This window comes from Onychomys torridus, chromosome 3, assembly GCF_903995425.1.
Source record: "Onychomys torridus chromosome 3, mOncTor1.1, whole genome shotgun sequence".
NCBI classification, from domain to species: domain Eukaryota; kingdom Metazoa; phylum Chordata; class Mammalia; order Rodentia; family Cricetidae; genus Onychomys; species Onychomys torridus.
The window spans coordinates 33261154-33286620 of NC_050445.1; the positions used below are offsets into that span (position 1 = coordinate 33261154).

The 25467-nt window shown below is 41.2% G+C and overlaps 1 protein-coding gene across 9 annotated transcripts in view; it reads left to right on the forward strand.

Moving 5' to 3' along the window:
- Positions 1 to 25467, forward strand: part of Dgki (diacylglycerol kinase iota) — a 452799-nt gene that overhangs the window by 300011 nt on the left and 127321 nt on the right. For all 9 annotated transcript variants that reach the window (XM_036180454.1, XM_036180458.1, XM_036180455.1 and 6 more), the window contains one exon: positions 17111 to 17211. In XM_036180454.1, coding sequence (XP_036036347.1) covers positions 17111 to 17211 — 101 coding nt within the window. The remainder of the gene's footprint in view (positions 1 to 17110; positions 17212 to 25467) is intronic.

Consider the following 25467-nt stretch of genomic DNA (forward strand, 5'->3'; position numbering starts at 1 on the left):
AAACAGGATCTGCCTGATGATAACTTGTGTGGTTTTGCTTACTGCCTTAGGGAATGTAGGGTTAGAGACAGACCCAGAAGGACAGGGTAACTTGCCATATCTGACGAGGGGCTGAATATGACTCAGCTTTGCAAAATTGATTTTGATAAATGAAGGCTTCTTGGTAAAGGGTAAAAAGTAAATTGATTTTCATTGCAAAAGTAGAGTTTGACAGAGAGAAGGAGAAATGTTGTCACTATGCCATTTTTTTAAGGTTCTGTTTTGGGTTAGATTTAAAGTTCCATAGTTGAAAAACTGCAGATGCAGAACCAAGAACCTTCAATCTTCATGACTGAAGCAAACAGGCCACCCACCTGTGGTTTAATGTCTGCATGCTTCTGGTCCAGGAGGTATACTAGTCTCTGCAACTCATTAGAAAATTCTGTAATTGTCTTCATCAGCTAGTCACATCAAAGCTTTCCTGACATCCCCTTAACCTTGTGTGGTATATCATACCACATCTGCCTGTCTTGTTTATGTAATCCTGACCCTCTAATTAGAAAATAAGACTTGGAATTGGAAGATAAACATTCTGCAAATGGCCTTTCCTTTTTCTTCTTTTGATAAAGTCTTTTCTTCACCAAGGATGGTATCAGGAAGCAACACACATGCTGGCGAAAGGTATCTACATGCACGTCTTTGTAAATTGTGAGGCTTGCCTTTCATGGAGAAGGATGGGACCTCAGATGTGGTTTGATTTCACAGATCAAGCTCTTGATAGAAAATGCACAAACCTTAATGAGGGCCTCAGGGTGAATGGCACTGCCAAACCAGCTGAGCTTCTAGAAGGGTCTGAGACAGAAAATGTCCAGATTCAGATTCGTGGATTTGAAAATTTGTATCATGTTTTCTCACTTCCAAAACCAGTTTTAAGGATACTAAAAGATGTAGTCACCCCAACTGTGTTTAATGAATTTGTTCACAATTGTTATTTTTATTATATTCTTGAACAATTGCCTCTGAACAGGAGGGATAAAAATACTTTTCCTTATAATTTTAGTGAGCCTCCATTGACCCAAACCTCTGCCCAGCTTTGCCCAGTCCCAGCTTTTCTTTCCTGCCTCTCCCTAAACACAAACACTCACATTTTCTGTTATCAGACTAATCATTTGACTCCACTGTCCCCAGTTTCTGGATCATTTGTCATCACACACACACACACACACACACACACACACACACACACACACACACCTTTCCTTTTCTTTCCTTCTGTCACTCTTCCCTGATAGTTCATGTGACAGACATGATAAATGGAGCAGTACGGGGGTGGGGTGGGGGAAGCAAGTAAGGAGTTCTCTGGTTTTCTCTCAGGCTGCTTCCAAACCAATGTCCAGGCTGCAACTCGAGCGATGGTCTTCTTGGGTCTTTATGTCATGCAGGTTTTCCCTTGAGCTCCTTCCTTCTGTCTCGTCTTTAGTCTGCCCAGGGACGTCATGACAGAAGGACAGGGGAAGCAAGGGTCTCTGGGGAAGCATCCCCTCCTAACCTGACCCTCCTCCTCCCCCACAGCAGCAAGCTTCTGATTTGGGCATCTGGACACACCAGCCTTTGTCTGTACAGCACAGACGATGGTTTCCCTTATCCTTTTGTATTTTTTAAGACAGATTTTAAAATAAATTTGATTCTTGGGATTCTCATCAGCTCTGAAGTTCTGTTGTGGTAAATCCAAGGCATGACTCTAAATCCCATTAAAATTTGCCCCCAAAGGAGACATCAACAAGATCAGTCATGGGACTGCAGGGTCATTTTTGGTTCTGGGCACTAAGCAAAAGGGTAGGTTCTGCACTGCCTTGGAAAACATAGTTAAGGCCTTATCTTGCTTCTGTAAGAACCCACGTGGGTTTTACAGTTGGCCAGAGAGGTGACATATACCTACATGGCATTAAGCATTGTATTGTGATCAGCTGAGCGCCTTCGTGACTGCATTGCATTATTGATTATTGTCATGCCTCTTTCATAGATAAGAAAATGGAAAAGAAATAGTAGGAAGCTTGCTTTCTAAAACACTGTAAGTCCATAAATTTAGGGTTAAAACACAGGCCTATTTTCTTTGAGGATGGTGCTTAAGACATTGAACTCTATCATCAATACAAACTCTAATCATTTCCAATGTGTATCTGTATATGAGTTACATATTTTAATCAAATTGTACCACATAAGCTTTTTAAATAAAGAAAAGCAGATGTGAGTTACTAAGGATTCAGTTTTTTTCCTTTTTTAAAATTTTATTAAATTTTCTATTCATTTTACATACCAACTACAGATTCCCCTGTCGTCCCTCTTCCTGCCCCCCAGCCTTCCCCCACAACCCACCTCCCATTCCCACCTCCTCCAATGCAAGGTCTCTCATGGGGAGTCAGCAGAGCCTGGTACATTCAGTGGAGGCACGTTCAAGCCCCTCCTCCCTGCACCAAGGCTGCATAAGGTGTCCCACCATAGACACTAGGCTCCACGCACTAGAAATGGATCCTGATCCCACTACTTGGGGCCCCCCTAAACAGTTCAAGCTAAACAACTGTCTCACTTATCTAGAGGGCCTAGTCCAGTACCATGGGGGCTCCACATCTATTGTTCACAGTTCATGCATTTCCACTAGTTTGGCTGGCCATCTCTGTACGATTTCCCATCATGATCTCAATGTCCCTTGCTCATAATGGAGGGCAAGGGATGGGGGATAAGAACATAGGGGAATGGGAGTTTTGAGCTGGAACAGAGACAGAGTGGGAGAGCAAGGAAAGAGATACCATGATAAATAAAGACATCATTGGGAATAGGGAGAAGCAGAGTGCTGGGAAGTCCCCAGGAATCCACAAGGATGACCCCACCTTAGACTACTGGTAATAGTTGAGAGGGTACCTGAACTGGCCTTCTCTGGTGATCAGATGGGTGAATGCCCTAACTGTCATCATAGAGCCTTCATCTGGTGACTGATGGAAACAGACACAGAGATCCACAGCCAGGCGCCAGGAATCCAATTGATGAGAGAGAGGAGAGATTCTGTGAACAAGGACTCAGTTTTACACATCTTAGGTGTTTGGCTCTTTAAAGTTGCAGATTTCAAGTGTTGTTTTATATATATATATATATATATATATATATATATATATATATATATATATATATTATATTTATATTTATATTTATATATATATTTATAAAGGTTTAGAAAGATACCTAGCACAGCTAGTTAAATTCTAGCACAGCTGAAGGACTTAGAAACTCTTAGAAGGCTTAGTGACTGTGCTGTGAGTATAGGCTTAGCAGGAATGGTCATACTTGCCCCTGCAGGGAGGGTCAGCATCAGGCTTATCAGAAAGGGCCATGCATACTTCCTCCTGCAGGGAGGGTCAGAGTCAGGCTTACCAGGAAGGGCTATGCTTCCACCTCCAGTGAGGGTTGGCTTCTGTGTTCTCCTATAGCAGAGGTCAGTACAGGACTCAGGATCCAGTACACTTATGTAAAGGCCCAATGCATTAAGGATTCCCTGGATGTTGAAAAGTATATCACGTTGCTTTTAAAATTTATATTTATAGGTAAATTATTCATATCTATGTAGGTGGATGGACAATCTTTAGACTCAGCACTTTTTATATAATAAAAGTTCACATCAAGAGTAGGGTTAGTATTTGGGGCTAGTTTTGCTGGCCTGGGTGTGCAGGGCATAAGGGACCATTGTCAAAGTCAGCTTTGGGACAAGAGAGAGAGAATCCTTGGCAATGTTTCTTAATCAAACATGCTCTTAAGTATATTTATTGAGTAACAGAAAAGGGGTGAGAATAATTTATGTGTATTTTTTAGTAATTTTTTTTGCATTATCTGTTTGAGATTTTTTTTTGTGCACATGTGTTATTACACATGTTTGGCAATCAGAGGGCATTGTGGGAATTAATTTTCTCCTTTCACAATGTAGGTTTCAGGAACTGAGCCCAGGTGGTCAGGCGTAGGGCCATTGAGCCATCTTGCTGGTCTTAACAAAAAATAATTTTTTAAAGTATAAAATAATTTAGGATTGGGATCTGTAGCTCAGTGAAAGAGTATTTAGCTAGCCTGTATAAGAGCCTGGATTTGATTCCCCTGTACTGTAAAGAAGGGAAAACAAACATATAAAACTCTAGCATTTAAAAAAAAAACAATAAAAGTTCAGTGAACACGAAGTCATGGTTTCAATTTTTCCTGAATAGCACATCTTCTGTCAGGGGAAGTGGAAATTGGGGCCTAACAAGCCATGCCAGGGATGTGTGGAGTTTACAGGGATTTGGGGGCCTTCTTGAAACTTGGGAGAGTGAAATTTTTTATTTTATCATTTTATATATAGTGATGTGCGTGCATGCATGCATGCATGCGTGCATATGTGCGTGTGTGTAAATATACATATTTGTTAATTTTAACTGTGACATTAAACCAAATAGTGGGCCCTCACTGCATTTGGATTGGCACTTCTGTGAATTTTCTTGGGCTTCCTTAACAAAGCCCCTCACACTGAGCAGCTGAAGTCACAGAATTGGTTTTCTTGTAGTTCAGGAGGCTGGACCACTGAGTCAGGGTGAGGCCAAGGCTGGCTTCTGAACCCTGTCTCCTAGACCTGGAGATGGCTGTCTTCTCTACATGCTTCCATGGAGTCCACCAGATTCCTTCTTCCTATAAAGAAAATGGTCTGGTGTGCTTGATTCCACGATCACAATCTTATTTTAACTTAATTTCCTCATAAAATACCTATTCTCTGCATATTCCAAGTCCTATGCTGAGACACTTGGCATATAGGGGTGGGGCACTAGTCTTCTAGCGGCACCATACTAAATCCATTGGATTTGGACTTTTGTAATCTTCTCTGGGTGTCACTAGCAGGTTGAAGACAGCCTTATGCCTAGCTCTTGCACTCATTTAATTCTTGAAAATATTTTTTATTAAAGGATATAGAGGGAGATGAAGGAAATTGCCCTTTTATGTAAGCGTATTTTCAGAATTCATTACATGGGTTCAGAGTGAAGTTGTTGGCCTGTCTTCAGATTCATTTTCTATAAAATAAAGTAGCTGAACAAGAGGTGCTTTCAATTTAGTTCAAATATGAACTCCTAAGACAACATGGTTGTTATAAGACAACCATGAAATGGCTTCAGACTGTAAATGGAAAGAGAGTCATTCTGATCATCTCCATCAACAACAGATTTATTTATAAATGGATTCTCCACCCAGGAGAGAAGTCTGTAGGATGTTATCACTATAGTTACTGCATTTGAGAACAAAAGAGCCACAGTTCACCTTTGCTCCAGCACTGTCTTGGTAGCTAATGTCTTCCAACAGAGTTAGCAACAAGAACCTATCAATAGCATTTTGTTTTGAGCAGTTCAAGAGCCTGTTTGTGTTGGGTTACATTGCTGACGTGGTGATGAACCACCAGGCAATTTCACTTCTAAGAGAATTTGAGTTTAATTACACTAATTCAGTTGAGTTTTCCTGGTCTGTCATAACACCCTGAGACACTTGCATGAAATGAAAAGAGTATGTATTTTTTTAATAAGATTTATTCATTCATTGTGTATACAGTATTCTATCTGCACATATTCCTGCAGGCCAGAAGAGGGCACCAAATCTCATTTCAGATGGTTGTGAGCCACCATGTGGTTGCTGGGAATTGAACTCAGGACCTTTGGAAGAATAAGCAAGTGCTCTTAACCTCTGAGCCATCTCTCCAGCCCCAAGACTATGTATTTTAAAAGACATAAGAAGGGGAAAAGGCTGGTTGATGCATCTGCACTGAGCATTCTGGACTTTGGCAAGCAATTCTGAACCTGAAGCAAAGAAAGAAGTCAAAACAGAGAAGAGAAAATATTAGTTCCCGTCTAGTCAAGATAAAGTAAATTTCTAGAAGTTTCTTTGACAGTTGATTTTCTAAAATGTTTGTAAATATGACTATAAAATACTTTATGGGTCAGTGAGATGGCCCAGTGGCTACAGGCAGTCCTGCCTTGCATGCTGGTGACCTGAGTTCACTCCCTGGAACCTATATAAGGTGGAAAAAGAAAAAGATTACACAAAATTGTCATCTAATTTCCATACACATGCTGTGGCACATATGTTTGAACACACATCATGCATACAAACCCAATAATACATAAGTAAATAAATAAATTCCAAGCATACATAACATATTTATGTGTACTGTTAAGCCATTTAAGAAAAATGTTTCTTTTCTTTTCTTTTTCTTTTTTTCTTTTGTTTTTTTCGAGACAGGTGTTTCACTGTGTAGTTTTGGTGCCTGTCCTGGATCTCATTCTGTAGACCAGGCTGGCCTTGAACAGAGATCTGCCTGGCTTTGCCTCCTGAGTGCTGGGATTAAAGGCGTGTGCCACCACCACCCAGCAAAAAATGTTTCTTATGCAATGTTTAAATAAATTTTGAGGTTTTATGAGTTACCTTTTCCATTGCTTTAGCCAAATGCCTCACCAGAGGGAAGGTTTACTCTGGCTCAGAGCTGAGGGCACAGCCTAGCATGGTGAGGAAGGCCTGGTGCCCAGAACACCTGTCAAGGTGTGGTTGGAGGAGTGCCAGGCTGTTTGCTCACATCTGGACAGATTGAAAACAAGAAGAAGATTGCCAGTGGTCACCTTTCCCATTTTTATAGAGATTTGTCTCTCGCCATGGGCTGTTATCACCCACTTTACGGTAGATATTGCTTTCTCAGTCATGTCTGGAATCACCTTCACAGACACACCCACAGGCTGGCTGTCTATTAGGTGATTCTGAAGCCAGTACAACAGTGAAGATTACTCATCACATCTGGTCACATTCATCTAGAATAAAGCAGGGACTAGTCTTCTGATCAAGTCTCTTTCCCAGGAAAGCAAATCTAATGCATAATTTTCAGTGTCTCATTTCAATAGGGACATGCACTGGAGTGCACTCATCCCAAGGTTCCTGACCCAGTGGGCTTAAAGCATTGCTGTCGGTGTCACTATTTTATTAGTGTAGCAAGAATTTCAAGGCAAGGTAACTTTCTAAAGAGTTTTGTTTTTTATTTTTAGCTCACAGCTTTAGAGGCTAACTGTTGAAACAGGGTGACATGGGCTTCCCTGAGGGCTCACCTGGGCTGCATTACTCCAGGCAGATGACAGCAGCATTTATGAGAGTGAATGAGAGGTCACTTCACCAAACATGAAGGGCCAAGGAGCCTGGAGTCCTGTGATCCCTTCCGAAGCCAGTGCCCTTAACTGACCTTAACTACTCCTGTGGTGGCCACACTCCATCCTCTGGAGGAACAGCATGTTGCATTAAATTGATTTTTGCTCTGTTATTGCTTCATGTTTCTTGACCATTGCTTTTATTACTTTGATGGACTATTTTTAGTCATAAACAAACAACAAACAAGGCTTAATTCTTTATCTCATCTCCCCATTGGTTTGTATATGAAATAAATGTTGCAACATAACTATGGCAATTTATTTTGCCTCATTTTCTTGGTACATTCATTCAAATAACACTATTCAGTTCACCCAAGGACTCTGAGAATTTGGAAAGGGGGCATACATGCCTGTATTTGCAAACTTAATCCTAGTGCTCTTCCTGTCACGTGTGAAAGGCCACACATTTTCTTCTGTGAAATGACATTTTTTAAAGCTGTGCAAATTATAGCACTTCCCCCATACCCCTCTTCAACAAAAGAAACTCAATTTGTCATCTGTGAATATGATTTAACAGGATAATAAAACAGTCTGGGATTGTAAACCCATGTGAAGCTTTCTAAACAGCAAATATGTGTGAGATCTTTGTTTACTAAACAGACATTGAGTCCTGACATAGAAAATGTCTGTCACAGGAGAGCTAAGTCATCCGGATGGCTTGTGAGTCACATTATGTCTCTCTGGCTCCATCCGAGGAACTCCTTGTTCTCAAGATTCTCCCTCCAGTCAGAACAACAAAATAACATTCCCTGCTTTTGCAGGCTACAGTCCTAAAAGTACCTCAAACCAGCATTTTATCCTAGAATCCTAAGAAACTTTTTAGTAACCAGGAACCCTCTATTTCATGGACGTGTTTTTTAATGTGAAAATGACTTTGGTCTGATAGGTTAGAATCATAGGGACTTAATTCTGCCCTTGCTTCAGTTCCCACTGTTATTATGTTATTTTATTGTGATTATTACAAAGCTTTGATTTTAATTTCCATTGGTGTCTATTCATTGTGTGTGGTATTGGGTTACATAAGGACATCTTTATCGTGTAATGTACCTTGAGCATACAAGTATATAATGTATTGTTCCCAACTGCTCTTCATCCCAACTATTCAAATCTACAGAATGTTATTTTTTTAAAAAAAAGAAAAGAAAAGAAAAAGGAAAACGAATGTTCTTTCTCCATCAAAATCCCACACGTCTTCATTTCTGGTGTGTTTCCTCTTCTTTACCTCCCATCATGGCATTCCCTCCGTGTTTATGCTCTCTGAGCATGGAGCATTACTTGGCCTTGTGAGGCGGGGACTTAGAGACATTTTTCCTTAAAGGCTGTCATCTTTAATTGCCAGCATAGCAAATATCAGGGCCAAGAGATTCCACCTCCCAGTGAGAATTAAATGTGTAGATGGTATCCGATTACAGGTAGAAATTCTTCTCCATTTACACGATAGCTGCTACCATGTTAAAAGCTTATATATTGTGAGAGATGGAAGTACAGCTGCAGGTGATTTCCTGACCCCAATGTTCTCATGATTTAACAGGTGGGAGGAAGCGAGATCATCTTGTCCTGGTCATGCTTGCAATTCAAACAATGGGCAATGGGAAGGTGTTTTTCGCTGCAGGGAGCTTCTCTGGGTACAGGGTAATAGTGGTGCCCAGGTTTGTAGTAGGTTTAGTGGAAGAGAAGCATGGACAGTAGAAAGATGCTTAGAAGAGAAGGAGAGGCACAAGAGAGGAAGGGGGACTTTTCAGAGGCTTAGGTGGGAAGTCAGAAGACACCTTCCAACAGAAGTTCAAGAGAAAAAGTAGTCCTGGGAGAAGATCTAACCATTGTGGAGTGCTGCCTGAATGTGAGTTAGGGTGAGAACAGAGGATGGACTCCGCCTGCAGAGATGGAGAGGAAGGAGGAGGTGGCGATGAGACAGTATGAACTTGTGGAGAGGAAGCTCTAGTTTGGCAGTCAGCTGTTCAGTAGCCTCAAAAATCAGTGTGACTCTGGTTTGGAGTGGTGCAGATGTGGTTTGCGTGTGGTGCAGGTGTGGCGGTTTGGTGTGGTGCAGATTTTTGATTGGGGCATGGTGTAGATGTGGGGTGGCTGCACACAAAGCTGTTGGAATTGACTGACTTGGATAGTAGCAATGATGACATTTGGGGCTGCAGGGAGAAGCAGCTGATAGGGAGCCTTTGATGTAATGATCAAGGCTGTTGGCCCTTCACATCCTCAAGGAAGAAATAATGAAACCTGGCAGCTGCTTTCCGGTGTCATGGAGTAAAGCCATTGCTGTCCCTCCCCTTTGTCTCCTCCCATGACATGAATACAAACTTGGTAAAACATGTAAGGAACAGTTACCACATAGATATTTCATTCTGTAACAGATTCATTTAGCACACAGTTTCAAAGGATAGAAACTGACTACATATTTCTGAAGAAGTATGGAATTACAACACACACTTGAAGGTCTTTAGGAAGTATACAAATTAAATTTTATTCCATAAAAGTGTCTGGATATTTAGAGAGAATAGTAAAAAAAAATTTCTCTGATATGTTTGCACTTGCTTGGCATTAAACCTGTGACTGATTCTCTGAGTGACTTAAAACATATTATATGCCAAAGCACTATTAGGAAGGCCAATAGAGAAATGATGGAGACGCAGATTTGGACTCTTTGGAGAGAATTTTCACCTGCTTAGAATGATCTGAACAAAAACTGGGCCACGTCCATCTAGCATCTTATTCCTGGATGAAGATTATGCCCACACTGAATCACCATTTGAAGATTCCATCATAGGAAACATAGCATCATTTGGAACAATGAACATTTAATTACGTAAGATCTAAGATACCTCTCAACTCCAGTGCTTCTGTAATCTTACAGGAAGATCTAAAGGGATCGCTGCTGTATCAATCAATCTGTATGTTGGCACAGTACTCTAGTCCTTTCACAAGCAGGAGTTGTAGAGACTGAGAACTGTCCTTCAAATAAAATGAACAGCCTGAGGCAGATGAGATGGCCCAGCAGTCAAGATCAGTTTTGTGAAAGCATGATACAAGTTCAAATCCCCAGCACTCATGTAAAAATTCAGGTGTAAGCACACATGTGTCTGTAATGCTAGTTCAATGAAGGGGCAGATGCTGGAGACCATAGGAGCTGGCTGGCAGCTTAGTTCCAAGTGTTTGAGTGGAATAGGCAGAGTCTTATAGATCAGGGCATCTGGTATCCTCTTCTGGCCTCTGTGATGCACCCTGGACACCTACCAGCCCATATAGCCCGCTGTCTTAGCTTAGGTTACTATTGTTCCAATGAAATACCATGACCAAAAAGTCAGTTGGGGAGGGAAGGGTTTATTTGGCTTATACTTCCATATTGCTGTACATTACTGAGGGAAGTAAGTACAGGGACTCAAATAGGGCAAGAACCTGGAGGTGAGAGCTGGTGCAGAGGCCATGGAGGGGTGCTGCTTACTTGCTTGCTCCCTATGGCTTGCTTAGTCTGCTTTCTTATGAACCCAGGAGCAACATTCCAGGGGTGGCCCCACCTACAATGACCTGGGCCTTCCAACATCAATCACTAATTAAGAAAATGCTCTACAGGCTTACTTGCAGCCCAGTCTTAGGGAGGCATTTTCTTAATTGAGGTTCCCTCATGTCAGATGACTTTAGCTTGTGTCAAGTTGACAAAGAACTACCCAGTACACCCTTGTACAGAAGAATGAAAAACCTATGAAGGATTCTGCAGTAACATATCTGATATGGGATCACATGACAACCCAACATTAATATAATTTTTGGATTGTTCTTAATGAGATTCAAAAACTTCTGCACAATTTTAGATTCCTCAGGCATTGTTCACTTCTCTGGACAGAAGATAATGAAAGATGAGTATTCTGTCTGAATTTGGCAGGTGTCAAAATTCCATTTTAAATCTCTGCTCAGAAACCTTGATTCAATTTGGTTTTATTGTAGAAGGCTTCTTGGATGCATCTGTATTTAGGTTATTTTCAGTGTCAGTTGAAAAATACCCAAAGGAAAATTTCAGCAATTTATAGAAAATTCCTGAAGGAAGCTATTGATTATAATTGTGTTTAAATAAATCCCAGCTTGACAGCTGATGTAAAGAATTGGTGGTAGTTGTTCTAGGCTCACTATAACTGAACACCATGCATCCTGAGGTGGACTGTTGGCTTTCAGGTAAGGACTTCTAGTTCTCAATTCTCTTTTAATCTATGTGGATCCCACTAGAGATACAGTGATAGGTAGGAAAAGTATAACTCTGAATGGATTTACTTCTTGCAATGGATAGGGATCAGACAGAACACATAAATGGACAGCCATGTCAGACTTGTGTCTGGGGTTTGCAAAGAGAGAGCCCCCTGGAAAGCTACTATGTGAAACTCCAGAGCCAACCTGTGCTCCAGCTTCTTGGCCATGGGCAGTTCAGAAGAACTCATGCATGTTTACTGGAAATGTGGGCAAAGTGGCACTATAGGTGTTGGAACTGCAAAAAGGAAGTGACTCAGTCCTGCTAGGATTTTACACAAATAATTAATATTTTAACTACAGACCCTTCATAACATAAGGACTAGTTGAAATACTTCTATTAGAGATTAGTTAGACTGCCAGGCATGATGATGCACACCGTTAGTCCCAGCACTCAGGAGGAGGAGGCAGACAGATCTTTGAGTTCAAGGCCAGTGTGGTCTATAGAGTGAGTTCCAAGACATCAAGGGCTATACAAAGAAACCCTGTCTCAAAAACAAACAAAACAAACAAAAAAGATCAGTTAGACACCTTTAATCCCAGCACTCAGGAGGCAGAACCATGCGGATCTCTGTGAGTTCGAGGTCAGCCTGGGCTACCAAGTGAGTTCCAGGAAAAAGATGCAAAGCTACACAGAGAAACCTTGTCTTGAAAAACCAAAACCAAAAAAACCAAGACTAAAAAAGAAAAAAAAATTAGTTAGAAACACACTTGGTTGTACCTAGATTATGCTCAAGTAGAACCTTGTATTTGTTTGCATGGGTTGAAAGAATTTAAGGAATTTCATTTGTATTGTTAAATCAAGCCTAAAGGTAGAAAAAAAGACAGGGTTGTGATGGTTTTCTGTCTTGGTAAAGAAAACCAACCTTCTTTGTGATACTGCATAAAAAAGTGATGAACCTGTATAATGAGTTTTTCAGAGGGTGCATCTTGCAATGAGCCATCTCAGAAATGCTAATTAAAACAGGAGATTCATAAGGTATAACATTTAGAATGATTATATAACTCTAAGGGTCCTGTCTGCAACAGGAATTAGGATTTACATTATTAACATCTTTGGGTAAAATTTCTTGCAAACATTCACTCTCTCTAATTGTATTCCTTGTCAACAGACTTTCATCATGCTAAAGTTTGCTGTTTGATAATCAGAGCCACCTCTGGGGAGGTAGCTCAGTAGGGGAACACTTGCCTAGTGTGCATGAAACCCCAAATTTAGTTCAATTCATTGGAACACACACACACACAGAGAGAGAGAGAGAGAGAGAGAGAGAGAGAGAGAGAGAGAGAGAGGGAGGGAGGGAGGGAGGGAGGGAGGGAGGAGGAGAGAGAGAGAGAGAGAGAGAGAGAGAGAGAGAGAGAGAGAAGGGTGAGGAGAGAGACACACACAGACAGACAGACAGATTGCCACCAGCATTTATGAAGGAATAGAGAATAATGAGAAGCAGGTGCAAGTTGAATGGCACTGAATACCCAGGGAGTTGTTGCAAGGATGGTGGTCCTTACCTTCCAAACTTACAAGGCAACAACTGTGTGCTATGTGGCTAAGAGAAACTACTGAGATTGTTGAAACCCCATGTGTGAACTAATGAGAGATGATTACACTGTGACTTTTGAGGAAGTACTCCTGGGGGCATTTGAGAGTTAAGTCCAGAACTGTGAACTTCCAATCTGTATAAGGGATGCAGAAGAAATTAGTGAGAAATTGACAATCCAACCTCAATAGAAAGAGCAGCTCACAGATTTCTAGATCTCTTCTAGGAAACTCAGGGTCTTCTGGAAGTCAGGTTTAGAACTCTTGATACAATGCCTAAGTCAATATAGGTTGCTTGTTGTAGATGTTGGCATGGAGACAAATTTCTTTATACTGAAGTTAGGAGTCTCTTCTGTGCTCTACTAACTTCCTTAACAAAATGTAATTTTAGAAAACTAATGCAGAGCTATTCTCCAGACTCCAGGGAACAGCTCTGTTGTCAATCCACCTTCAGTCAGCCAGTAATGGGACACTAATATAATGTGACATAGGAATAAAATTGAATTGCTTGGCTTTCACTTAATTTCAGTGCACTTTCTGTCCCCTGTGTTTTAGCTGTCCAGTTCCTTGCCATTAGCTGGCTTCATGACAAACCAAGTGGGAAAAGATCCATGAATGTGGAATGTCACGACACCAGCCAAGAGAGACAGTGTCCCCAGGAACCTCGTTAGAAATGTTGAGGGAGGTTCTTGTATTAGTTCCAAATTTCTCCCCGTGTTTGGAAGTAGCAGATGCTAGGGTTAGGCAGAATCTTGTTTAGGAGAGAAATGGGGAGGGTAATTATCAGAATGATATTAGCAAATACCTGTTTGACACTTGGATTGTATCAGGCACTTTTCCAAGGTGTATCACATGCACTGACCCATTCGGTTCCCATATTGTGCCTATGAGGTTGATCCTGTTGTCACCGTCTTTCACATGAGGAGACTGTATCACAGGTTAACCAGGAGGCGGGAGAGCTGCTTCAGATTCAGTCAAGCTGCTTTGGAGCCCAGTGTCTCCCAGCAGTTGGCTCTGTTGCTCCTGCCCCCCACCTACTTCTTAGACAAGAGTCGAGAGTGATTGAAAGGGATTTCCAATTGTTTAGCCCATGCTCTGATGCCTTAAAACTTATCAATGGGTTTCAGTTAAGTTAACATTTTTTTAAAGGTTTTAAGTCACATTTAATAGGAAGCAGAACATGGGACAGCTTACGGCTTGGTTTAAGAGAGTTCCTGTTGCTGTGGGTTTTAAGTGGTTGTAAAAAGGTGGGAGCAAAAAGCGAGAGGAGGAAGAAAGCAAAGAGGAGTCAGTGCTGGTGAGGGACGCAATCCTGGAGAAGAAATGAAATAAGATGCCAATTCACTTGGTGTCTGGAAAATTCTGTTCAAATATTAGATCCTATTGTGTGATCACAGTGAGCTTTGAGGAAGTTTGGAGGCCAGTGTTTCTGGAAGCAGCATTGTGTGGGGTGGAACCAGATAGCAATGTGAGAAGCCAGGAGATGGAAGTGGGCAGAGAGGAAACAGGCTCTGTTGGGGCTGAGAGGGATGTGACACGTGGAAGTGGACGGAAGGACTGGCCAGCAGTTCTCTGAATTCTGTCTACACTTGGCAACTGCTTCCCTAATGAGGTCGCTCTTCTTGTCTTTAACCACAGGAGACAGCTAGAGATCTGTGATACTTGATCCAATGTTATCTTAGAGAGTGTTTCCGCAGAACTCACTCTACCCTGCACTCTCTGTGCCTGCCATCACAGACTGTGAAGAACCTTAGTCTTCCAGGGCTTCAGCCTCCTTCTGGTCTGCTCAGTTTGTGGGGAGAAAATGCCAGTTACAATCTATGAAGATTACTTGGGTGAGCTTGGGAATTAAAAGATGACACCCCTTGATAAGAGGATAAGCACTTGATATGAAACAAGTGTGATTACTACTAATCAGTTCTCTCTACTTACATCTAGCACCTGACATTCTTTACCATCATCGTTACTTTTCCTCTTGTGTGGAGTTATCACTTATTTATAGATTGATATGCTTTTTAAATATCTATATTATTTCTTTCAGAATAATAATATTCAATGCTAATTAACCTCAATCCGTAATTTAGAGACAGCCACTTGAAACCATTTATTGAACTTTTATTTAGACATATTTTTTATACCTATAAACTTCTAAGTCCCAGAATTTACATGCAGGAATGTAGAAACCTCTCTCTCTCTCACACACACACACACACAGACACAGACACACACAGACACACAGACACACACACACACACACACACACACACACACACACACACACGGAATTTTCTATGACTTCTAAAATTGTACTTTAAAGTATGTGGTAGACAGTCTTCCCTTTAAATAAATATAGATCTGTGCATCCATTTATAATATCTGTCTCATGTTTTCTTGCTAGGATGTGCCATAGTTCACTTAACAAACCTATGTAAACTGTTTACTGACAAATAAATCCCTCTTGGCACCAGGTAGAAATCAGCTGGCCAGGCTAAACCATATTATGATGTTACTATCTTATGCATGGACTCTTGGGTGTATTTATCTATTGCTTCATGGTCTCAGCTCCTCAGAGGGATATCATATAGGAGGAAGATCACGATGAAGAATGTGGGGATCATATCTCTGCCTCTATCTCTGCACTATAGAGTTATATGACCTTAAAATCACTTTATATTTGGAAGTCACAGTTTTATCTATTGGTGAAGTGATGCTTGGAGGCATATGATACTAAGGTTTTGTTTACTGAATTATAGCTCTTCCATCAAACTAGATCTCTGCTCTTCCTGTCATCACTAACATACTCATATCAGATTTGTTATCCTGTGCTTCTACCCGTGACCACACAATGCCAGTAGATTGGGCACTCAGCAGTTGTACTTTGAGTGATGGGCCAGGCAGCCATCACATCTGTCTCAAGGGCTTGCTTGTATGGTTTTGTATAAAACAGTGAACCTCATAAATGTCTACTCATTACCCTCTTTAGAATTTGTGTACTTATATACTTATATTTGAAATACTTTAAATCTCTTCCTCTCTCTTATTAGCAATGTTTATTACCATTTACTATAAAAACAAACAAACAAACAAACAAACAAACAAACAAACTAAGCAGCAATCTTATGTTTGAGAAAGTTCTTTCAACCAATGAAAATGAAGGATGCTCATGGACCAAAAGGAATATATTGATCCGTACTGAAGGTGATAAATATTAAGTTCCACCCCAACTTGGGCCTAGGATGAAATCACTTTGAAGATGTGACTTAAGACAAATTAAGGAATCTAGGAGGGTGAACAAGATGCTTCAGAGAATTTTGTGCTTCCTGTTTAGTTAATTAATACTCACCCTAGGCTAGCTTGAGTGAGTTCTTTCAGCATGAATTATGTGCCTCATTTCAAGGTACCTTACAGACAGTGTCAATTACAACATGCCTTAATTGAGTGGTACTTTCAAAGACTCTTCAATAGGATGAGAAATATCAACCTTGGTCCTTCCTATGTACTCTAGATGCCTAGTTTGTATTTTCAAATGCATTTTTAAAAAATTTCTTTTGAGGTAAGGCCATTATTAACCAGTTTTGACTATTATGGACATACTTACTAGGATTCTGTAGCTCCAACATGTTTCTCATTATTTTTCATTATTTTGTGTCTAGCTTACTAGACAGAATAAAAGGCATGATGTTACTTAATTTTTTGACAAATTAATAGCCAATATTACATAGGGATATTCCCCAGAGCCTTTTGTTTCTGGTCCAGTGTTCTTTCCTGAATTTTGGGTACACTAGGTTTCTAGAAAAGGACTCTTCAGATAATTTTTGTGTCCCAGTAAACAGGATATACTTCTGGTTTGTACATAAACCTTTTCTTTTAACCCATAGGAGACGCAATTGCCCCTAGTCTCTCCAGAACCCTGACTCCTAGTTCTGCTCATTCTCATTCTCTCTGTCTCTCTCTCTGTGTCTCTCTCTCTGTGTCTCTCTGTCTCTCTGTTTCTGTCTCTGTCTCTGTCTGTCTCTCTGTCTCTCTCTGTCTCTGTCTCTGTCTCTCTCTCTCTCTCTCTCTCTCTCTCTCTCTCTCTCACTATACCTGACACTTGGTTCTTGTCTTGCAGTCCCCAGTCTGTCCCAGATCGCCTGAGGATCCGAGTGAACAAAGTCAGTCTACAAGACTATGAAGGACTCCATTATGACAAAGAGAAACTCCGGGAAGCCTGTAAGTTACCAGCGCCTAAGGGACTTCATGGGATGAGTCTCTTCAGTCTCAGCTCATGGTGGGTTTTTGATGGGTAGATTCATTAGACCTCATGTCCAAAAATGTGGTTAGAGAAGGGAAGGGGGAAGTTCGGGTAACATGGGAGCTTCTGGTGATGCTATATGGGCCACAGAGAATGGAACCAGTGAAGAAAAACTGTGAAACTAGGCATTCTGATACATGTGCCCTTGGGTTAGGCACCTCTCAAGTCTCAACTTCATCTAAAATTAGAAATGCAGAAGGTTGACACGGAAACAGCTAGAAACTTTCGAGCCACCACAAATCTCTTCTTGAAGTTTGCCTCATAAAATGCTTCCAGCATGTTCTGGATCATGAGCAGTTACCCAGGAAGGTGCACTGGTTCCTTCATCTCCTATGCTGTTGTAGGACGTCACATCAAGGACCATGACCTTGGAATGCTGAGGTGATGGGGTGATTCATTGATTGTGAGGGGGTACTGTTTCTGAGGTTGTAATTTGAGTCAACCTATGAATTATCTGTCAGTGTTTACCTTTCTTTTATATCCTTCAGTGCACAGCTAGTGGTTCATTTATGTCATCAAATGGTGCTTATTGGCTATTGTTTATGTTCTGATCACCATTTTAGATCAGTTTCTACACCTTGATTGATGTTTAGAGGTTATTGAGTAAAATAGATAAGACATTGCTATTGTGAGTGCTGCAGATGTTAAGGTTCTGGGTTCCTTCTTACTTGTGGGAACCAATAGTCAGATGCAATAAGATGGGGTATCTCTGGAAAGAAAGGATTCAGTAGAACCCAGGCTTCGTCAAGCCCAGTGTTGATTGGCTCGCAGTGGCCCTAACTGGAAGCGTAGACGAGAGCACTAGCTGAAATGGCAGAAATGGTTCTGGGGACAAAACCTGCAAAGCATTCCTGGGAGAGTGGATTCTAGATTCTTCTCCCTTGATGGTGAGCTGCCACAAGCTTTAGCAAATGGAAATCCTGAACCCAAGGAGGGTCTTTCCATTGGGTGTAAGGGTTTCTAGGATCTGCAGGTGGCAGTGAGCAAAGGTCCTTTTCCTGGTGGGTCCTTCACTGAGCCTGCTGGGAAGATCTGTGGGGAGTCTGTCTCACTTCTCTCAGCTGCTGTCTGCCTCGGCAAGCATCTTCTTCTAGAGGTATTGGTACCTTTAGTTTCCTCTCAGCTTCCCTCTCTGTCCCTGACTCTCATTTTCTTTGGCAGGGAAGTGTGAACCACAGGACAGAAGTGGTTCTCTGAACCTCTGCATCTCTTCATTTTGTTAAGAATCTATTATGGATTATGTTTTCTAATATAAATGAGGTATAAGTGACAGACTAGTACAAAGTCCAATTTAACTGACAGCCGTGCACATGTATGATGAGGTATAGCCACAGCTGAATTAAATAGAAACTGCTCAGAAAGAGCAATGTTTCCTGCTTCCCCTTTTCATGATTCCAAACTAATAGCTTCCAATTATTAAAAACAATAAGAGATAATGCATCTCAAGTAATATTTTACAGCTTACTATCCACTCCGAAGAAGCTGGCTGGGGGTGGGATACATTTAAGAGCTTTGAGGCTTATCTGTAACTTCCAATTATCTATTTGATCTTCTCTAGGCCTCTATCTCTCCATTGCTGCTGGAGGTAATTGTGATTTGAGTTTTTCCAGGAAGATGACATTTCTTGGCAAATGCTTTCTTGACTCATCCTATCTGAAATGATAAAACTTCCATCTGAGCAAACTTCTTAAATTGGAAACAGTAACTTGGCATAAGCATAGCACAGATAAATTCAACAGTATCTTTGGAACCCAAGAGAATGAACAAACTCTTAAAGGGGACCAGAAAGGAAATATATTAAAGATCTGAGTCTGAAAAAATTTGATTGAATGTAAAACTTGCTAAGTCAGTCATTCTACTTTTAATAAATGGTGATGCTTACAAGCTGTGGGTGCACAGGGAAGCTTAGCTTTGGAGGTTATGGATTTGCTGACCCTTGCTCTTTTGCTTGGGTTTACCTTGCAGCGGACTCCAGAGCCATAGAATGGGTGACAGAGCTCAAGCTGAGAATGAATAAAAGCTAGTTCAAGTTCATATGTGATGTGCATGCCAAAACACACATTATTTCAGAAGCATTAATTAAATGAAGTTCCCGAAACACGTCTAGATAAAAGCGTCCCCACAAGTGTACTCTGACCTGCATTCTAGAAGAACAAAGGAACTGAGTCCACCCAGGAGATTCATCTATTGTCAACAAAGTCTCAGCTTGAGCAATGGTGTCACACCAGGTTTAAAACACTAGTGCTCTTTCTTGATGACATGATCAAGTGATTTGCCTGGGCAGTGTGGGGTGCTTGCCATCACTATCTAGTTGATTTTTGTTCATGTGTCTGGATGGTTGTTCATATTAGATTACAAGCTTGGGTGTTTTTTTGTCTAACTAAGCCCTGCTTCCACCTGCAACTCAGGGCTCCCTGGTAATGCAGCATGGCAGCCCTTTTATTGTTCTGCTTATTACAACAGTCAGAAATACACCTTCGCTGTTTGAGACACACGTCTCCCTTCTGTTAAGCTCCATCTCTCCTGGGGAACCTATTCCTCATATACCAGATAGGGTATATAAATGCTTAACAGTCTCCTTCCCAGCACGTGTTGATGAATATAATTGCTGCTTAAAACGCAGTCTCTTCACTGGTTATGATTTATCAATTCTTGGTGTAAAGGTGATGCTTTTCAAGAGAGGAAGAGGGAGTGTAAAGGAAAGGTTCCATCAAATCTCTTAAAGTGACAACAGAAAATCACTTCCACCAACCGAGTTAGGTGTGCAAATGAGTCACCAATAAAGCACAGATGCAATTACACAGTCCATGCAATGGAGAAGCAGCTTTTGACAGTTACACTTCTAGCTACAAAAGAGACTTAACTGGGCATACAGTTCAATGTACAGAATAATTTGGTTGAGGTCAAAGTTGACCTGTCTCCTACCCAGGCTGATTATACTTTACTTTTGATACAAGCTAATGCTACACTTTTTTATTCCGCAAACAGACACAGCCTTTATTTGTCATTTATACTCCAAAAAACCCTTGGGGGAAATGAGACAAGCTTTCTGGGGAGTGTAGACCCCTGATTCGGGGTACTGTGTGTTGTGTAGGGAGCTGTCACTTTTGCATGGTGACAAGAATGTTACCGACATTGGTAGGAAAAGGGGGTTAAAGACACAAGGTGGCAGGAAAGGACTGGACTCAAGTCAATCTGGAGGGAATCCCAGAGTTTTGTACTAAAGGGATGTGAAGCAAGGGCGAGGCTCTGTGGGAGAGGGTTTCTTTTCACCATCTGAGGAGTTTCTGTGAGAAACTGCAAAATGGAAAACTGTGACCATGTACAGGGAATAGGACAAAGGTCCAGGGAGTCCACATGCACAAGAGACTGTAGAGTAAGAGTAGCAGGTTTGGGAAAAGCACTGACTAAAAGCCACTTTTAAGGAAGGAGCCTCACTGGGAGAGAGTCTTATGACCAAGGGTGGCATGGCTGGGCTTGAGGTGGGGAAGCATGAGAATGGCATGTCATATTTGACATAGCATTGGTGGGACTTGACATGGGAGCACATTAGAGACATGAACACATGAGGGGAAGTTACTTCTGTGGAGAACAAGGCGGAGGACCAGGCTTCCAGAGAAGTTCCTGGAATACAGGGGATATTGTGACTTTTGCAGCTGGTTTTTTTCCCCTCACTAAGATCTATATGTTCACATTAGGGCTTGTCAGTTCTATATCTCAAGAGAAAATTGGCAGGGATGTGTGGCATGATTTCTGTAGGCTGCAAATCTGACCTCTTAGAAGGACCAGTCTCTTAAAGTGGCAGGCCCATGTTCTAACACTCATAGCATTTTTACACACACACACACACACACACACACACACACACACACACACTCACACACACACACACACACACACATGAGAGAGAGAGAGAGAGAGAGAGAGAGAGAGAGAGAGAGAGAGAGAGAGAGAGATTCAGTTACACAGAGGGGGACAGATACAGGTGTGATTTTATAGGAAAGGAAAGTCAAGGAGATGTAGGAGATGATGGATGATGAATGTCAAACCTGAGTCACTGGCTTTTGAACTGAGCTGGAGTATAGTAGGATGAGGCAGACCCTCCTTGTATCAGGGAGTGCTGTAAGGTATAGGTCTCTGCAGCAGAGACTGGCATTCAGGTTCTGTACCAGGATGACATTGTCCATGTAAGTCAATATAGTATGTTGAACAATAGTCTGAGTAAATTGAGGTATCACACAGACTACAAGGGACCTACAGATAGAAGAATCAAAGTGATTGTTTAAGTAATATTTACTGGTAGAGGTCAGAAAGTCCATGAAGAGTTTTAGAATTAATTTTGAATTGAATTTATTAAGAGGAAGGGATGGGGTCAATAGAAGAGTTAATGACAACAGGTACCCTGAAGTTCAGGTGTGTTTTTGGTATTTAAGGTAAGTTAGGAGAGGCAGTAGGAGGGACATCAGAGAGTTAAGATGGGTTTTAGTAGAATTGTTATGGATGTCCCATGGAGCAGTGTGGAGTTCCCATCACAAGAATTTTAAGTCATATACAGGGGATGGTAGAGGGTTGTTCATTAAAAGGACTAAGATAACTCAGAAAGTCTGGCTTTGGACTTGTAACATTCTAACTCTCCAAATTCGTTGACCTCAGTTAGAGTTCTAACAACACAGGTGTGGCTTCATTTTGCAACCTTAGTTTATAGTTAGTTTCTCCACTGGCCAAGCATTACATTTTGGGCATGTGGTAAGTATTGTCATATGGCCAGCATGGCTAGTAGCCTCTCCTAGAGTCAGGTAAAGATGTGTCTAGGATAAGCAGGTAGGCAAACCTTCAGGAGAGACAGAAGTGATTACAATAGCCATGAAAAAAGAAATTCAGGATCTTGAATTGCTATGATAATTCACAGGAGTCTAAAATACAACTGAAGTCAGTTTGGGCCCAATAAAAACAAAGATAGGAGGAGGGGTAACATTTATTGCATATCAAATGAACTGTTAAGAAATTTTTGTCTGCATCATTTCAGGATAATTGATGCTATGTGGATGCCTATAATGTATCATGCATGCTTCCTCAGTATATTGGTTCAGACTAATGTTATCAGGATCACACTCCAATTAGAACATTTAGGCACCTGCACTAATGGGATTTTCTTGGTAAGTGAGTTAAAGGAGAATGCCAGGAAGTTTGTATTTGAATCTCAGTTGCAACCTTGGCAAAGTAATTGAATTTTCCTGATGATCAAATCTCTCATCTTCAAAATGAGAATGTGATTGCAGCCTCAGAGTGCAGGGGTTTAAATGTATAATTGTGTATATAAAGCCCCCGGTGCTGAACTTGGCACATTACCATGCTGGGCAAATCTGCAAATGTGGGTGCTGTGAGGTGAGGCTGTTATTAAAGAGCTTCACTGCCAGTCTTCACATTACCCGTGAGTCTGCAAGGCCATGAAGCAGGGTCAGGGGTTAGTCTGACCTCAGGCAAACTACAGCCCACCACCCTCCAACTCACGTTCTCACCTTTGAGAACAGCCTGGAGGATGCTGATATAGTCATCCTATAGCAGTTTGGTTTTAGGACCTCTAGCTTCCTTACTAAAACCCACAGCTTTGATTGTCTTAGTAACAGGAGTTGTGTTTGCACGTGGTCTGGGCATCTCATGCCCATATGCTTTAGATCATTTGACAATTTGGCACCCAATACAGTGCAAACACTATATAGATAATTATTATAATGAATTTTAAACAGAGTATCGCTAAGAAAAACATCTCTACAAGTTCACACATCAAAAGATCAATCTGGGGAGTTGAATGACATGAAGTTTTCCCCTGCAGGGGATTGTTTAACTGCTGTGGCTTGGAAATATTTGAGTTCTCCGAACAGGAACCCTCTGATATGGGAGTATAGAGTCACAGAACTTATGGAATGAATCTCTCTCTCTCTCTCTCTCTCTCTCTCTCTCTCTCTCTCTCTCTCTCTCTCATATGTGTGTGTGTGTGTGTGTGTGTGTGTGTGTGTGTGTGTGTGTGTGTGTGTGTATTGTAATGACTTACAGTCTGCAGTCCAACAATGACTAGCTCTGAATGGAAAGTTCACGAACCTAGTAGCTGCTCAGTCTCACAAGGCAAGGGCAAGCAGGTAAAGAAGGAACCTTTCCTTCTTCTATTGTCCTTATGTAGGCTTCTAGCAGAAGACATGGCCCAAATTAAAAGTGTGTCTTCCAGCCTCAAGGCCTGGATTAAAGTTGTGTGTCTTCCAGCTTCAAGATCTGTATCACAAGTATGTCCTCCATTTCTGGATTATAGTTCATTCCAGATATAGCCAAGTGTCTGACAGCCAAGAATAGGCATCATAGGGGCAACCTTATCATGGGAAGAAAGTGTAACTCTACTCATTCAAGTTGCATTTATTACATCTGCCTGAATGGCAGTACTGGGATGGTAAGATGCTGAAGCCCCTGAAGCATGTAAACACTGTGCTCATATGTGGTCATCTGACCAGATAATCACAGTTTCTCTTTCCGCATCTCTGAGTTCAGTTTCCTAGGTGCATCACCTGGCATCCTTCTCTGAATTTTTAAATTTTATTTATTAAGTTTTATTTTTAACAAACTGTAGAAACGATCCCTGAAAGTGTAATCTTAAGTTTTATTTTCAAATTACCATTTAAAGTACCAGGCTTCCTTACGGCACTTCCATTCAAACCTACTTTTGGTGGACTCCCCCTGCTACCCACTTCTGTTCTTCATCCCCATTCTCACACACCGTGTTTGTACCTTGCATCTCTGGTGCTCAGCCTTCCACATTCACAGTATATGTGCTCTGTTGACCTGCCCATGACCCCATTCCTCAAAGCCCCATCCTCCATGCCACATGCTTCTTTCTACTTTCATGTCCTTTTTTCACATTTCCACATTAATATGCAAACATAAAAAATAGAAGTTAGTGTCTTTGTATGAGAGGGAACATGCAGTATTTGTTTTCTTGGGCCTGAGCTACTTTATCGGTTCAGTATTTTCCAATTTCATCAAGTCTCTTGCAAATTTTATGAATTTTTTACTCAATAATGATTTGAGATTCATAAAGTTGCTAAGACCACAGGTAGTCCCAACTTCCCATTACCACAATACTTTTCCCAAATATTAATACTTTATTGTTATTAACTACTATTAACTCTTAGACTTCCTGTTCCAGGGTACAACCTAGGGTACTACCTCTACTGAGTCAGGCAAGTCTACCCAGTCTCCTCTGTAGTGTTATGGCTTCTTAGACCCACTCCCAGTGACCTTGAAGAGACTGGTATGATGTTTGGTAATCTGATTTGTCTGGTTGTTTGACTCAGTTTGAACAGAATAATGAGTTATGGAAAGAGTACCACAGACCCATTATCTTAGGACTCCCCAGATAACTATGTGACATCCATGATGATGGTATTTCTGGTAGCTTTCATTGTTAAACTTGGTGACAAAATGGCTGAGGAAACCTGTAGGCTGGGAGGGCTTGTTTGACTCAGGGGTTCAGAGGTTATCAGTCTATGGTTGGCTGACCCATACTGCCTTTAGGCTCATGCTGGGGCAGTATATTGTGTCAGAGAGTGAGGTGGGTCAGAGCCTCTTACTTTGTGGAATCCAGAAAACCAGTGATGAGAAGAATCCAGAGACAAACATACCTTTCAAAGATATACTAAGGAAGACATTCTTTCAGCCAAGTCCATTCAGCTATGAATGTATCAGGTGATTAGCCCATACAAAGACAGAGAGCCTCATGATGCAGTAGCACTACCAGCGGGGGCATCCAGCCTCAGCACAGTAACTTGGAGGATGAGGGCCTTCATATCCAAGCCATAGTATTTGATTTGGCCGCATTTGCCGTCACTACTATTTTATTTAATGTTTTTTCCTCTTATTGAAAATAGATTTTTTTCCCTCACATACTATATTCTGATTACAGTGTCTTCTCCTTCTACTCCTCCCAGTTCTTCCCACCTTCCCTACCATCTGGGTCCATCCCCTTTCTGTCTCTCATTAGAGAACAAACAGGCTTCTAAGGAATAATGATAAAATATAATATAATAAATAAAAGAAAAATGAACACATCCAAATTGGACAAAACAAACAAACAGAAGGAAGAGGACCCAAGAGAAGGCACAAGAAACAGAGACCCGCTCATTCGCATA